Below are 15,909 nucleotides of genomic sequence, written 5' to 3'. Positions count from 1 at the left end.
AAACTTGAGAAGAATCATCTTCGCTTCCGGAAGCACCTCAAAACCTTTCTCCTTGCTTCTGCTTTTTCTCCTTCTCTCCCTTGCTGACTTCCTGGCTGACACTGAATTTGCACTGGTTACCTGGTCACCCTCTGATCTCGGGCCCAGGTCCCTTCGCCTGCCAGTCGCACTCCTGCACTGCCTTCCCGTCTACCCGAGCACTTGGGGACTGGTTCTGTATCCCTAACAGTGGTGGACTGGCCTATAGGGAACTCTGGAGATTTCCCGGTGGGCCTCTGCACCCTGGGCCTCTTTTGTGTAGTATTTCCAAATTTTCTCACAAGAAAAGCATTTGGCTTGCTGAAAAAGTGTCATATGGGACCACTTTGAAAAAAATGTCCAGGGCCTCTTTTGGTCCCCAGTAATTATTTCCACCCCTGATCCCTACAGTCCCACCACCAGCACTTGACACCTGATGTCTGCACTTATCGTTGCACTTGACACCTGTGGGCCGTACTTTACTTACTATTTATTTTTTATTTATTTATTTTTTGTTCGGTTCTTATCCCATGTACTGCACTTTCCTCTCCCCCTTCTCCCTCTCACTTCTCCTCCTTCCCCTTCCCATGCACTTGCGCGATCTGAATGACACCTGCCCTAGTAGGATCGTTGTCTGTCCTCCCTTGTTCCCTCTCCATTGCCTCGTCGCGCCTTGAAACACTTGTGTATAAGCGGGTTATAAATGCCATATCATAACATATCATTTATCGTGTGGTAGTCGTCAGGGTTGTCCTCTTCTCTAGCAATAAACTGTGTCTGTTTTACCTTTTAGGATTGTGCCACCACCAACCAGTCTTCTTTCCATGCAACGTCCGCCAGGGCCCTTGCACCTCTCCAGGCCCTTGCGCCCAGGCTTTCTTCCCAACAAGTACAGTTACTTCCAACCTAAATAGTACAGCAATTAATTGCTTACCCATAGATGCCAAAACTCTGAAGCCCCTGGGAGGGAGATTTTGACGCGGAAAACAGGAGAAATTAATTTTCCCGTAGGCTTACATTGAGGTTAGAAATATTTTAGGCAGGAGAAAGGGAAAAATAGCAAAAAATGTCATTGAAATATTGAGAGTCTCCCGCCTAAATGAGGGTTGGTATGCATGCATACCTCTCAACCTAGCGACTGTCCAAGGTGGATGGAATCGGGTGGGTGGTGTGTTTGATGCGTGTGGGCCCGGTGATCCCTTTCAAGTCAATGAGAGTTGACTGCTTTTTTTTGTTAAAGGTTTTAATCCGTTTAAGTCTGTGGCAGACAAGCGGTGTGTTCGGACGGTAAAAGTGTGTCGAGGGTGGGTGAAACCCTCCAAGTAAGGGCGAACAGATAGGTATGTCCTGTACACAAATATGCAGTTTGTCAGTGTGGTGGGGCTGGAGTGTGGAGTGTGGGGTTTGGGGAGCTCCGCGGGCAGGGAAGGCTGGCCTCAGACACAGGAGCTGTCGCAACCGGTTCCGTGGGATCCAGCCGGCCACTGAAGGGTGTGGCCTGGGCTGGGGATGGTTTGCGCTTCGGGCTCATTGCTGGCATGTTCTCGTGCCTGGAGTCTGCAAGGGGCGGGGGTACTTCTCGAGACTGCACCCTTGCCGTTTCTGCTCGTCTCGATAAATAGCAGCTAAGCCCGCGCCCCTCGCTGACTTTCCCCTGCTCCTCTCCACAGTCGACCGTCGAAGGGCTTCCTCCGTCCCAACATGTCGCACCCACCCAAGAAGCAGAAGTTCCTCATCGACGTGGACTGCGGCACGGACGACGCCCAGGCCATCATGATGGCTCTGGCGGCTCCCAGCGTGAAAGTCCTGGCCATCACCTGCGTGGGGGGCAACACCCCCCTTGACAACGTCTGCAAGAACGTGCTGCGAGTGCTCAAAATCTGCAACCGACCTGAAGTGAGTGCGCGGCGCTTCATCTCTAGCTCTCAGTAACAGGATGGAGTTTTTTGGAGCGTGCTATGCTCCTCCATTCAATTTCACTAAACCTTCCCTTCTTTTAAACGTGGGCCCGATGGCATGGTGGGTTAACGCACCTGTTACACTGTGTGTGCAATCCCACACGCTCATGTGCACGAATCGCTCGATTGCAAACTCATCCTTTCAAACTTATGAATGCGTGCCGTTAAAATAGTGAGCATTGATGTTTACAGCACTGCGAGATCACATTAGTATGAGATACAGCGCTATACAACAAAAGGCAGCGCTTTACAATAAAAGGCAGCCCTATAACTAATGTTGCTACCATGTGATCCTGAAAGGTAATACATTGAACTGAATGGCTTCTTTGCTCCTCGGGTGAAAATACAATAATGCAACACATATAAGGTGTTATGGTCCGAGTGGGAATTGAGGGGTAACACGATGAGCTTTTCTACACCCCAGAATATTTCATATCACCACCCAGAGCTCAATCATTTCCAAATATATTTTGGTTAAACGAAAAAGTAAAAGTCGCATTCACAAAATGAAAAATCATTGTGTGACTGAAGATTTTCCACACAACAAATCCCGAAAAAGCGAACTTTTCAGAACAAAAGATAAGGGAAAAGAAATCCTAACATATCAATCTCACTCTCTGTGAGACTTTTAGTATTTCGTAAATCCAGACTGTACAGAAGAACATTTACTTGGAAGCCGACTGGCTATTTAGGTTTATTACGCGTAAATATCACAGTGGAAAAGTACCTTTTTTAGGAAAGAGTTAAGGTCAGTGATTATGCAAACGCAATGTCTGCAAATGTCGGGAACTGAAATGGTAAAGTTACTACAGACAGAAATGGATTAGGAGCCTGTCTCGTGGCTGAGCGCCTCCTTTTAGGAGACAGAGCACAGCATTCCTCTTCTGCACCTCTTACATCAAGGCACCCACACGAGACTCGGCTTTTAAATGTAGCTCTATGGATATCTTAGCTAAACACTTAATAGTAATTCTTGATGGGAAATGTTTACGTTCTGTTTTGGAAATTGATTTTGTGGATGTGTACATTAACATGTTTTATGCAGCGTTAGTTAAATCATTATAAAGGTGTTTTTTTTTTAGCAAAATACAATAACAAGTAACTCCAAACAACAAAAAATTAAAGTCTTGAAATGATAGGTGTGCCAACATATGCCTAATGAAAAATTATATTTCTCAAAGATAAACCTAATTCCTCACACTACAAATTAAATCTTAACTCAGAATGCAACACTACTTCGCAAGACGCAGATGAACGGAAGTAATGATTTAATACACCTAATATTTAAATTGGGTGTTGTGAAGTACCTTTTTTTCATGTTTCCACCTCTGCCTGACTCTCACGCCACCCCCTCACATCTTAGTCTCCTTGCCTGTCTCGCACTGTACCCCGCCCTCTGCTTGACTCTCGCTCTTCTTCTCACTTCTCAGTCTTTTAAACCTGTCCCGCACTTTCAGCCTGCTCTCGGCCTGCCTCTCGCTCTACCTCCTCGCTTCCCAGTCTCCTAGCTTGTCTCGCACTTTCAGCCCATCCTCTGCCTGACTCTCGCTGGACCTTCTCGCTTCTGTCTCCTAATCGGTCTCACACCTTCACCCCCCACCCCCCCTGTGCCTGACTCGCGCTCCTCCTTCTCGCTTCTTAGTCTCCTGGCCTGTCTCGCACTTTCACCCCGCCCTCTGCCTGACTCTCGCTCCTCCTTCTCCCTTCTCAGTCTCCTGGCCTGTCTCACACGTTCACCCCCTTGCTTGACTCTCACTCCACCTTCTCGCTTCTGTCTCCTAATCTGTCTCACATTCTCACCCCGCCCTCTGCCTGACTCTCGCTACTCATTCTTCTAAACCTGTCCCGCACATTAACCCCGCTCTGTGCCTTGCTCTCGCTCTCCCTCCTCGCTTCTCAGTCTTCTAGCCTGTCTCGCACTTTCACCTCATCCTCTGCCTGACACTTGCTCTCCCTCCTCGCTTCTCAGTCTTCTAGCCTGTCTCGCACTTTCAGCCCATCCTCTGCCTGACTCTCGCTGGGCCTTCTCGCTTCTGTCTCCTAATCTGTCTCACACTTTCACCCCGCCCTCTGCCTGACTCTCGCTTCTCAGTCTTTTAAACCTGTCACGCCCTTTCACCCCGCTCTCTGCCTGCCTCTCACTCTCTCTAAGTGCACTCATTTTGCTCCTACTTCGGAGCTTGCACAACTCCCCAGTAACAGCAGCAGGCCAGCCGACGTGAGCGAGAGGGTCAAGGTCCACCTAGTGCTTCGGTCATTTCATAGTCCAGCATCAGCAAGTTGCCATGCCAACGCCATACACTGCTCCCGAACTCCCCTTTCTTTACATTTACAGTACCAATGTTTTAACAATTAGGTGGCTTATGCCACCAAAGTGCCAAAACCAAAAAGAATGATAACAGATTTACAAGAAAATATACCATAAAATCAATAAAGAATATACTGACGATTACAAATCCTTTAAAAAAAATGACCAAGAACTTTTATCAATTGTAATGTAAAGTGGTCTTGTATAGTGCACCGCCGCCCTTTTGGCAGCCTCGTGGTGAGTTGTGCTGCAAGAAAAGAGGAAGGGTAAGGTTGTTAGTGGTATAGAGGGGAAGGCATGTGCAAGATCTGAGGGTGTTGATGAGTGCAAACTGAAAGTACCCCAGCCCTTATTGCCAATATTGCTCCATGTGGTATGATGGTGGCACTTAGGTATGTTGTTTATCCAGAAGGGGTTGCCCAAGCTCTGATAAACCGCACACTGAGAGACCGGTTAGCCGCCATCTTGTGGCTAGTGGTATGCTGGAGTTTAAGATGTGAGCTTTTACATCGTTCTGTCATGGTCAATGTGACATTGGCAAGCATTTGACATTGCCATGTGCAAGGTGGCCTCTGTGTGTAGTGTCAGGGGGTAGGAGATTTGCAGGTGAGTGATTATGGAGGCAGAAGGGGTTTGGTATTAATGAGAGCTCTTGTTATGGAGTTTTAATGCAGGACTGAACCGCTGGAGTTTGAGTAAGTGGGGTTCTTTAGTTCTGTTTTTCTATATTAGGAAAGGAGAGTTGTTACCATTCCAGGTTCTTATTAACCCTAATGTTACGGAGCGTACTGCTCAGTAGTACGCATGTGCGAGCCTCGTTCTGGCTCGCGCATGCAAGTTGAATAAAGGGGAGGTACCCGAAGGCATTCGCCGCCCGGACCCTGAACTACATAGACGTATTTGTGTATTCTTATGCAGGTGCGTGTGTGATGTGAAGGGCGGCCTGGGGCAATCACCAGAATCCAACATTGGCGACGAGGATGGGATACTGATCACCCCAATGCTTTGATTGTGGATGTGTGTGCAGGTGAAGTCGTGCTATGGCGTCACTCACTCCAAAATGCCCCGTCTCGTTTGCATCAGACGTTTCCAGGATTGTTGGTCCCATCTCTGCCTAGGGTAGTTCTGGGGCTCGTCTCTGCTGCAGGATGTCCAACACAGTTCACCTTGGGTTGACGGGTTAGTCAGATGTTTCCGGGGGACATCGTGCTAAAATAAAACACATCGCATTTAATATACTCTATTCAAAAACATTTCACATATTAAAATACGGAAGAACCTCCACTGCAAATTAAACGGGCTCTTTATACATTTGTCTTTATAGCGGACAGGCATGAATGCAAAATCTCGCACAGAAGAAATGCTGCATTTTACAATTTAAGATAGTGTTAGCTTGTGATCAATTAATTATAATATATATTTATTTAAACTGTAACACTCAAACCCTCTTCTCCTCCAACCTCTACTGAAGTTTAGTGCCTTGACAGCCACTTTCAAGTGTTAGTCCTACCTTTATGTTAGTTGCCCTGTCCCGGTGTTTTACTTTTTAAAATCTGGCCATCCTATTCTCTGAGTACTTGTGCAGTTTCAACTAAAAGGAGGGCATAGCACTAGATGACACGCGCTTGGGACTCTTGTGACTTATTACATGAGAGCCCTGTGTGGTAAGGGTAGCACAGTATGCCTTGCCCGTAGTACGAATGGGTTAAATCAGGGTCATGCGTTCTGCCCCACTAAAGAAAAAAACCCATAGCATCTTCTTTAGTTTGCTGGCCCGTTCCACATAGTCTACAGACCCTGCTCGGCTAGGAACAGTAGACCATGCGCTAAAAATCTAAAAACCTTTCCACTAGGGCAAACACCAACCACTGTTTTTTGTCCTATGTTTGCTGCATAACATACAAATAATTGTTTACCAAATGTATTTTCATGTTACACAGTAGACATCCTAAATAATATTCTGTACCATTTTTGCCTTAGTAAAACAGATTTTTAGAAAAATGTTATTGAGGATAAACCGGTTTGCCCCATTCCGTATCATCTAAGCAACACAGTTGCCCGGATCTGTAGCTGACATGCACGTGTGGGTCTGCTATAGCCTTTTGTATGTTATATTGTGTCCTAACTTCCTATTTTCGCAAAAACGTCAAACTCCCGAAATCGCCTCCCCAACCCCGAGCGGTCCTCCGGGTCTGAGGCAGGCTGGTATCATACAATGGCGACGAGGAGTCCCATAAAGGACTCGCACATCAGCTGACGCGCAGTGGCGTAAGCGTAGCAAGTCACTCGTCTGCAGAAGTCCAAGTCGGAGCACTGGTGACAGTGGGGACAGGAGGGTGCCATCGGGCACCACCTACGTGTGTCGGCACGCCTCCCCTCTACAGGTGCCACCCCAAAAACATGGCGCGAGAGAGCGTCCATGAAGAACGGCGGGCGAGGGGCACGTAGCAGCTCCTGTGAGGTACCCACGAAGAGCGAAGTGCATAGGAAAGAGGACACTAACCCAGGCCCTACATAACAAGTAAAATAGCGGGGGGGCGGATACAGGGTACACAGACCCCTCTCACAGATTGGAAAATAAAGAAAGGGGAAGAGAGGGCTGTGCACGCTCGAGCCAAGAGGGAGCAGTTGTACACAGGATTCTTAGGGAGCAGCACAGGGACTACAGTGCAGCAAAAGCAACCCCCCCATGTTGCAACAGAAGAAGCTAACCAACGGGCACATCATGTCAGGAAATGAAGTTGCCTCCACATCAGGAGGAGGCGCCTCAGGACCCGTTCTCCTTTCTGGTGGCGGAACACAGATATTACAGCTACCGCATGCATTTGATATATGATATGATAAGGCATTTATAGCGCGCCTATACACAAGTGTTTCAAGGATCTGCGGGACACGAGCAATCTCGCCCCACAGTGGGCAATTTGGCTGCGGGACTTCAAATTCTACATTGGAGCCATAAGGCTCACAGACGACGAAAGATTAAAAAACACATTAGCACACTATCCATGGCTATTGGACCAGGGACATTGCGGGTGAACTACTCAACCTTGACACTGCATCATTCCAGGACCTCACAAAAAATTGTCAGAATACTTCGCACCCCACATCAGCGTTGATTATGAAAGGTACATCTTTCACACAATGCGTCAAGACAAAGAAGAGTCCCTAGACAACTTCATCACGAGACTGCGAATGAAGCTAAAACACTGTGAATTTCATCAGTACTCTAACAAGGAATATTTGAGATCCCAGGTCATCGCTGGATGTGACTCTCAAGCGTTCAGGAGGAAGCAGCTACAAAAACAGAGATTCTAGCATTGGCACGCATTGAAGCAGCGGTAGAATCACAGCTGGATAACCTGGGCAAGTTCACAATGCAGCCCAAAGCAACCGAGACTGACACAGTCAACAGATTACACACCGTCCAAAATGTACCGGCCCGACGCTCAGACGCCATGTGTTTTAGATGCGGCTATGAGTACCCTCATACTGGGGAATGTCCGGTGCTGGGACAGAAATGTGCCACAAGTGGAGGCGATAACCACTTCCGGACAGTCTGCAAAAACGCACCCATGCCCCCAACCAGCAGAAGATCACTCAGAGAGCGCCAGAGGACGACACAGGCGAGCCCACAAGAAGCCGGCCCAGACAGTGAATTCGGAAGACACAGGCGGGACGAGCGTGAATACGGCCGACCTTGCACACAAGAAGACCACAAGCAACGCAAAGGCTCCAGACAAAGGGGCCACCAACGGTATGTCTGATATATCGAGATGAGGTCACCATCAAGCAGCGAGTCACAATCATCAGGTGATGACCAATGCAAGAAAGGATATGTCTGGACACTGTACAACAACATGGCGAAACAACACAGCCCAGTTCTCATGCTCCACGCAAATGACAACCCCCTGGAATTTCTCATAGATACAGGGGCGACGCACAACATCACAAGTGAAGAGGCATACAAGTCGCTCCACCAGCCCCCTAAACTCAAACAAACCACTGTCAATGTCTACCCCTACAGTTTGACCTCGCCGCTGCCGTGCAAAGGAGTGATCACCACCAAGTGCACCCACAAATCTCACACAGCGAAGATCCCGTTACACGTTCTTAAAACCGAAGTAAACAGGGAATGCATCCTCAGTTTTAAAACAGCTGTGGAGATGGCCTTGTGCACATTTTGTACCAACTATTGGCCCACAAATCCTTTTGCAAGACCGGAAGACCTCGAGACAGCATTCCCAAACTTGTTTAGAGGTCGGGGAAAACTCAAGAACAGGAAAATTCAACTAGACATTAACCCAGAGGTCAAGCCAGTTGCCCAACATTACAGGGGCATACCCGTGAATATACAACGGCAGGTGAAAGAGGATATCAACAAGCTGCTGAAACAGCACGTCATTGAACCGGCAACCTGACCCACCCCCTGGGTATCACACATTCTGGTATCCTACAGTGAGCAACATGTCTTCTTTTTACACATGCGACAGCCTGCGTGGTTGTGCAGACTTGGCACCACTGGTAGTCATTCCCTGTGTCATTCCACAGGGTAGATGCTATGCACTGAACCTAGATGCTCCCCAATATTGAAGATGTGCCTCCCAAAGTGCTGCCGCCTCTGTATCATGAGCTGCCCCTCTTCGGCCATGGGAGGCAGATGGAAGGCAGGAGTTTGAACCACTGCAAGACTGCAGCAGTGCGCGGGATGCAGAGGTTGGTTGGTCGGTCGGACCCCATGTGTGGCTGACATTAATGTCATCCAAGCTGGAAAATGCCTTGGCAGTAGACTGTTCCTCTTTTACAAGTCACACCTCCACGCTCAGAAGGTGTACCAAAACTCTGCTACTCAGTCACCAAATGTACATCCATTGGTAATCCAAAAATCATGTTGCCATCCTCTAACTTTAAATGAACTCACGGGTCACTAACGTTGGTGTAGGCTCGATGAAACTGGTGCACTGCAGGGTTCACTGACTACGCATTCCAGGAGGGAGGAAGCACAGACTGCCCGCAGTGGTACCACCATATCTGAAGTGGATGCCAAGTGCTCTACCAGTGCGCCATGAGGTGACCGTCTTCCGTAAGGGGATCCCTGGACTTGGAGAAGGAAGGCACAGGTGGGGTAGACATGACTTAGCTGCAACAGCAGGTTATGTTTTGGAGGAGCAGGTTATGTTTTGGAGGCGGCTACTTTAACTCCCTTCTGTGACTGGGATCCTTCACTCACTGGTGCAAGGTGTCTTGGCCACTGACTGCTCCTCTCTTGCCAGGCCAAACTCCACTTGAGCAGCACAACTGGTGGCGCTCTTCGGGCGTCCAATGCGCCTTGACAATGAGCTGTCAACCATTTTGCGCTTTGCCCATTGTCCCCCACTTATCAAATGTCAACGCATATAATTAAATCCTTCCACTGTCTCTGTGACAAATCAACTTCCGGGGACCAGTAGTCCAAGGATGAATATCGATTTCTAAACCATCAATCAGCCCCACACCTCTAGTACACCAGACGGGATCTGAACAGACTGGAAACACAAGCAAATTATAAACCTCCTTGTGCAATTCTGGTAACGTGGATGGAATGGCAGGCTTATCTCTGCAAGGTCGTGAATCGTTGGTTAGTTCCAACACAGCAAAAATACAATATTATTATTATCACAACAAACAGTTCAAGCACGCTACAAAATACAACCCACCCTGTAAAGGAATGTAGAGGATAGACAGTTTCAAAGAAGAAGGGATGCACTCTGGATACTGACAGGAGGGTAGTCAGTAAAGTAATTAATCTCAATAGTTCAAAGATACTTGGTTTCAACACAAAGAGAGTAATGGGTCATAAAATGTCACTAGGGGCCTTTGGAGAAGGACTAGGGGGGACAGAACCACAATGTACCTTGTGTTTGTAACATTTCTTGGTGCTCGACAGCGTCGAGTCGGTTTTAGGGCAATTTGCAGCTTCTGTGACAGAGTTCAAGGCTGGAGACAGCTGTGGGTATCAGGCAGCAGGCAGCTCGGTGAGCGATGCTGGACTGATGGCTGCAGGCTGGCCTACACAGCGGCTCGGGCTCCGGAATATTTGTCTCAGTGCTGGTCGGCGTTTCTGATGCACTGGTCGAGGCATTTCAGACAGCTTTAGCGACTGCGGCATAACAATAGTCAGCGGCCCAGTCGGTTGAAGCTCAAGGGGCTTGACTGGCTTGAAAATGTCCTTTAATGTGGATGTCGGTAGATGCTTGTCGATGCACTCCTCCTAGCTTCTTCACTGGGTTTTTGTCATCTTTCAAGGGGGACGGCCCAAAGCTGAGGAGAGTGTTGCAGGTAGCTGCCTTGTCCTTGGTTAGATTCAGAGACTCTCTGGCACTTCCCACCTAGGAAGCTTGCAGCTGAGCCTAGCAGGGCACAGTGTGTGCTTGCTGGGTACCGGTTGTGGCGCTGTTGGTAGGTCCTCCGAATTCGGTATCTCCCTCTGTTCCTTGGGAGATGTTTTGGGGAGGGATATTGCTTCCCTCTTGGAGGTCCTGGCCTTCCTTCTCTGGTGGAAGATGTAAGGCAGACTGTGCCTTCAGCCAGGGTCCAATGCTGAGTTCTACACATTACTCCTTGCAAAGTCTTCAGATCTGCTAAAAGAGGGACTCAGCCCTCTTTTAAAGGCACATGGGCCACAGTGATGTGTGTAGGCTATGCCTACCTTAATGAACCAATTTTAGGCCCCCACCAACAATCTCCTGTATGTGTGAGATCATAACCAGAGTGCTTTGCAAAAGAAAAAGTAAAGGGGTGAATACATGTAATACTAAGTCTTACCCCTCTTCCTGTCTTTTGTGGATCAAAAGGTTTCTCTGGTTAAAGGAGTTCTCTGTGATTCCTGATTAAAGCAGCAGGTCTCCCTTGAAGATGCGGTGAGACCAGACTTTCTGGTGTCATCAATCCGCATACTCGTACTTTCTGAATGGGCTCCAGTGGCGGCTGGTGAGTTTGAAAGCTGGTGGGGCGTAAATTTCCCAGGGCGAATATAGTCGCGAGCGCGCGCAGCGCGCAAGCCCACCCCCCCCAAGGGGGGTGCAGGGGGGTTCTCCCCCCGTGAAAATTTTGGAAAAATGGCCTACAAAATGTGCAATTTACTGTCCAAAAAACCCACCGAAATATGAAAAAAGCATTCGGTTTTACATATTAATGGTGGTACACTATTCTTACGTGTGCAAGTGTGATGGTGTATTTTACAGCAGCTGGAAACAGTGAAAAGAACAAAAGGAAAGCATGGAATGGAGGTGTCTACTTGTGGTTACAGCCTACATTCCACGTTTTCTGATTGTCTAAACACAATATAAATTTGTTATTACTATAATTGCTCAACTTTTCCTAATTTCGAATATTGTATTTTTAAAATTGTATGGTGAACATTTTTCGCCTAATAAAGAGATAAACTTGGGTAAGCTGATTAACAACTGAGGCCGCCAGATCTGGATGAATGCAGCACAAAAATTATTCAACAGTACCAGTTTCCACTGTTCCGACATTAAAACATGACTTTCACAATATTGGAAAGCACTCGTTCACTCATGGGATTCGGAACACGACTAGTATTACATTACAGCGCCATTCCTCCAAAACCCATCTCAGAGGTTCTGTGCCAACACCACGCTGCTGCCACCTTTCCACATACAAGCAATAAATAGGCAGCTCCGAACCCTTCTCACAAAGGCTTGGGGTTAGATACAGTGTCTTGAGAGGAACACACGTCTACAACCCATTTGCACTACCAGGAATCGGGGGAGCATTACTAGTTTCCTGCCCTAAAAAAAACTCTCATTGGTGCACACCCACCGCCTACTGGGAAGTGACACGCTTAGGAAACCAGGGCGCAAACCTTAAAAAAAAAAAGATCACCACCCTCTCTGGCAGAGGAGAACCAGTAAGTGCGTATACCAAAACAAGTGTCCTTAATCTACTTGCTAATGAAATTAGAAGAAGCCTATAATTGCAACTGTAGTTACTGACAAGAGTCAGACACTGTGAGGTGCTGCTTTAAATTTGCTTCCCAGCATTGCGGCAATTGTGCAGTAAAGGATGCATTTAGTAGCAGCAGTAAAACAGGCACACAGACAGACTCGTACAACACACACCCCTTTACAGACTTTCGTTGCGTCGCGATAACAGGCTCAAAAATGGCAGAAGATGGGCAGGGACAGGAAGTGGGTGGGAATAGCCATATGGAATCACATGGCCATGGTCATTGAATAGGTGGGTAAAAACCAAATAACACCTACAAGCTTTGTGTCCTTCCTTGTGTGACATTTCTACTCTAGCTGTACTCCAATGCAATCGTCGAGGCTTATAGGTGACGCCAAAAACTGAACTGACCTGAAACTCATCACTGTCACACTTGTGACAGCCATTATTTCCTTCAACCCTAAACTCTGTCTCTATGTCCTTCCCACCCCGGACTCTCTGACAATCTTCCCCGCGGGACCCTCAATCGGCCACTGCCGTCGCTGTCTCATTGTGACAGGTGCAGCTGTGCAGCAGCGCAGCATATTAGCCTCACATTGTGAGGCTAATATGCTGCGCTGCTGCACAGCTGCACCTGTCCTTATTTGTCTTGCACTGCGGCTCCCCAGCCTGTGTGCTCTGCGCAGTGGGTGTCATTTCACATCACTGAGGTATGAGGAGAAGAACATTTCTTCTCCTCATACCTCAGTGATGATGGTGGAAACGAACACGCTCCTGTCGTAGTCCCAGCCGTCGGCGCAGGGCTGCTTGGCAATGGCAGTCACGTTGTCGGCGGTGGCATTCTGAGTCAGCACTCAGCAGCCACCACTGCTAGCAAGGCTCTGTCTGGTTTTCAGCCATCAATATGACCTCTGATTTGATCCATTTTGCTAATGAAGAAGCTGTTTCCTCTGTCAAATCTCTCTCATGAAGCCAGCACCCTGGGAGAGGTGAGCGCTTGGAGCAGTTCTTGACTACGTCAAATAAGGCCTTGCAGGAGCAAGGTAGCCTGTTAGAGGCTACCTCAATGCTGAAACTGTAGTAAGCTAACTTAGCCTGCGAGATCATTTTCCAAGTGTTTGTGATTAATCTACTGAGAAGCAAGCACGTTACCCTCAACTGCTACCCGCCCGCCATTGCAGGAGGGATCCCGCAGTAATGTATTTCCATTTCCAGCACGGTTAGTATAATGAGAGCTCTTTCGCCACAGTAGCTCTGTGCACATAATACCCCATGGGGGTCCCAGCAGAGTGAAGTTTTCTGTACCCTATTAGGGGTAACACACTATGATATAGGGATCATAGTATTTTCTACAGTGAGAGCCCTGCCCTGTAATTAGGGGCCGGACACATTGACACAGGTGGCATCTTTCAAGCACTGCAGTTAGACATGCTCTTACACCACTGGGTGCTCCACATCTCACTGCTCGCCACTGCATGTATTCTGCATTGAAATAATTATACTCCTGTCGCAGACCGTTCACAATTTTACAAAATGCATCTACATGATTAGAGAAACTCATCACGGAAAACCGTGACGGTGGCAGACAGCTTAGAGGCAACCCTGGGAAATGAGACAAGAAATTAATAATAATAAAAAAAAGTATTGCTTCGAGGCAGCAGACGGGAACGCTCAGATTCCATTACGTCTGTCTGCTGAAATTATTTCGCATCTGTGGCCCTGCGTGGGCTGGCTTTAAAGGATTAGATTCCGCCACTGCCAGCCATGCGAGCTGCCGAGGGACAGTGATGCAGCTAGCAGTCAGTTCCTTAATAAGGTGTAATGCCCAGCACCCCTCCCCCAGGCCTCCCTACCTCACACGCAAACACATCTTGCAAAGGTATCACGGTCCTCCTCAATACACGTGTTATAATGTGCAAAATAAATAATTAAATGCAAAGCAGAACTAGATAAGCTACTAGAAAAAATCAGCAATGGACCGTGAACTGCAGGCACTTCTCCGGCCTCTGGTTCCGGTCCAGCTGCGGCCCGCGACCACTCGCGGCGCATCTGCTAATTGTGCCGTTTTATATTTTCGGCATTTTTTCGACAAAAAAAATAATGCCGAAAATATAAAACGGCACAAGTCAGGGAGAGCCTGGCTTGCAGGGAGAGGCCGTTTTATATTTTCGGCATTCTTCTTTTTGTCGAAAAATGCAGAAAATATAAAACGGCGTCGGCACTAACAGATGCGGGAGTGGTCGCGGCGGGCCGCAGAAGCAGCACCCGCCTGCTGCCTGCCTGCCCTGGGCCTGGCCCTTGCGTACCGGTCCGGCGTGGCCCAAGGCAAGGCCCTTGGGCCACGCACGGACCGGGGGTTAAACAAAGCAAGGCTAGGCCCCGGCGGCCCCCGCTGAGCAGACTGCCGTCAACTTGGCCCGCTACGACCAAGGCTCGCCCAAGTTGACGGCAGTCAGCTCGGCAGCAACACTGAACGACGTGTAGGCCTTGGCCTACACGTTGTTCAGTGTTGACCTGGGCCCTGGGCCGTGGACAGTGGACCACATAGTTTGGGCCCGGGGAGGGGAGTCTAGTAAGTAACACTGAGCACTCCCAGTCCCCGGGCCCAGAGAGAAGAAAACACTGGGGTACTTACCACGGCGCCGCTGGTCTGTGCCACACACTCGAGTCCTGACTCCTAGGTCGGGCTGGAAAGAAAGAGAAAAACGGCAGGGTGTGAAGGCGGCGCAGGCGCACGCACACACCCTGCGCCATAGATACAGTAATGTCATTGGCTGTTTGCCAGCCAATGACATTACTGTATCCATGGCAGGGGAGGGAGGGAATAAGTGCAGTGCGCTGTTTGCGCACATTTCAATACTGGCGGGGCCACCCCTGAAGCGCCCCGCCAGGCTTATAATGAAAGGGGCTACGTAGAGTGCGTGGAGCTAGGAGCTCCACGCACTCTGCTATAGAAAAAAAATATACTAAATTGGGACGCGCCCCGGCACCAGGCCGACCTATACACTGTAGGTCGGCCTGGTGCCGGGGCGCACACTATTGTTTCCTTGCCACAGCGCCCCCGCGCTGTTGGCAAAGGAACTGCAGCAGTACTAAGCTAAAAGAGATTCAATCAGAGAAGTTCTCTGACTGAATCTCTTTTAGTTTCTCTCTTTTTTTGGGGGGGGCGGTGCCCGGCCGCCCTAGCATAGCAGCCGCCACTGATGGGCTCCCTCTGTGCGGATGACTACTGAAATGCATGCAGTCCCAGACATGGCATTTCACTGCCAAAGCGATACTAACAGTGGGTGCTAGGTTCAGGTTGACACGGTGCATCTGAAAGGTTGGTGGGGTTGCCTGTCTCCTTTGTTAGCCTCTGGAGCCACACCCCATGTGGACCTGTTTGGAGTATACTCTATAAGTATATTAATTGCTACCACCGCCCACAGAGCTAAAAAAAAAAAAAAGGACAGGGCAGATCCATGGAGCCTTTGTTAGTTAAATAGACTGGCCATAGCAGGAGGAAGGTTTTGCCCTCCCCCTAATGAGATGACATGGTGTACTCTTGGCTGTCATATCCCAACTAAATATGACGGGGGACTGCACCTGTAGGCTGTGTCCACCCAGAATAGACTGGCCTGTATGTTCTGCAGTGAGCATAGGAAAATGTGTGTGGATTAGCCTCACACATTTTCCAGA

General features: G+C 48.6%; 1 protein-coding gene across 1 annotated transcript in view; it reads left to right on the top strand.

Moving 5' to 3' along the window:
* The first annotated feature begins 1,389 nt into the window (after positions 1–1,389).
* The window catches only part of LOC138481506 (pyrimidine-specific ribonucleoside hydrolase RihA-like), a 40,786-nt gene continuing 26,266 nt past the window's right edge, over positions 1,390–15,909 (top strand). Inside the window, exon 1 of the mRNA XM_069613693.1 lies at positions 1,390–1,914. Within this exon, the coding sequence (XP_069469794.1) occupies positions 1,720–1,914 (195 nt within the window). The 5' untranslated portion in view covers positions 1,390–1,719. The remainder of the gene's footprint in view (positions 1,915–15,909) is intronic.

The sequence above is a fragment of the Ambystoma mexicanum genome, chromosome 5p (assembly GCF_040938575.1).
Source record: "Ambystoma mexicanum isolate Mex_15411 chromosome 5p, UKY_AmexF1_1, whole genome shotgun sequence".
Lineage (NCBI taxonomy): Eukaryota > Metazoa > Chordata > Amphibia > Caudata > Ambystomatidae > Ambystoma > Ambystoma mexicanum.
Note: the sequence above shows the minus strand (reverse complement) of the source record. Positions and strands in the feature narration are given on the sequence as shown.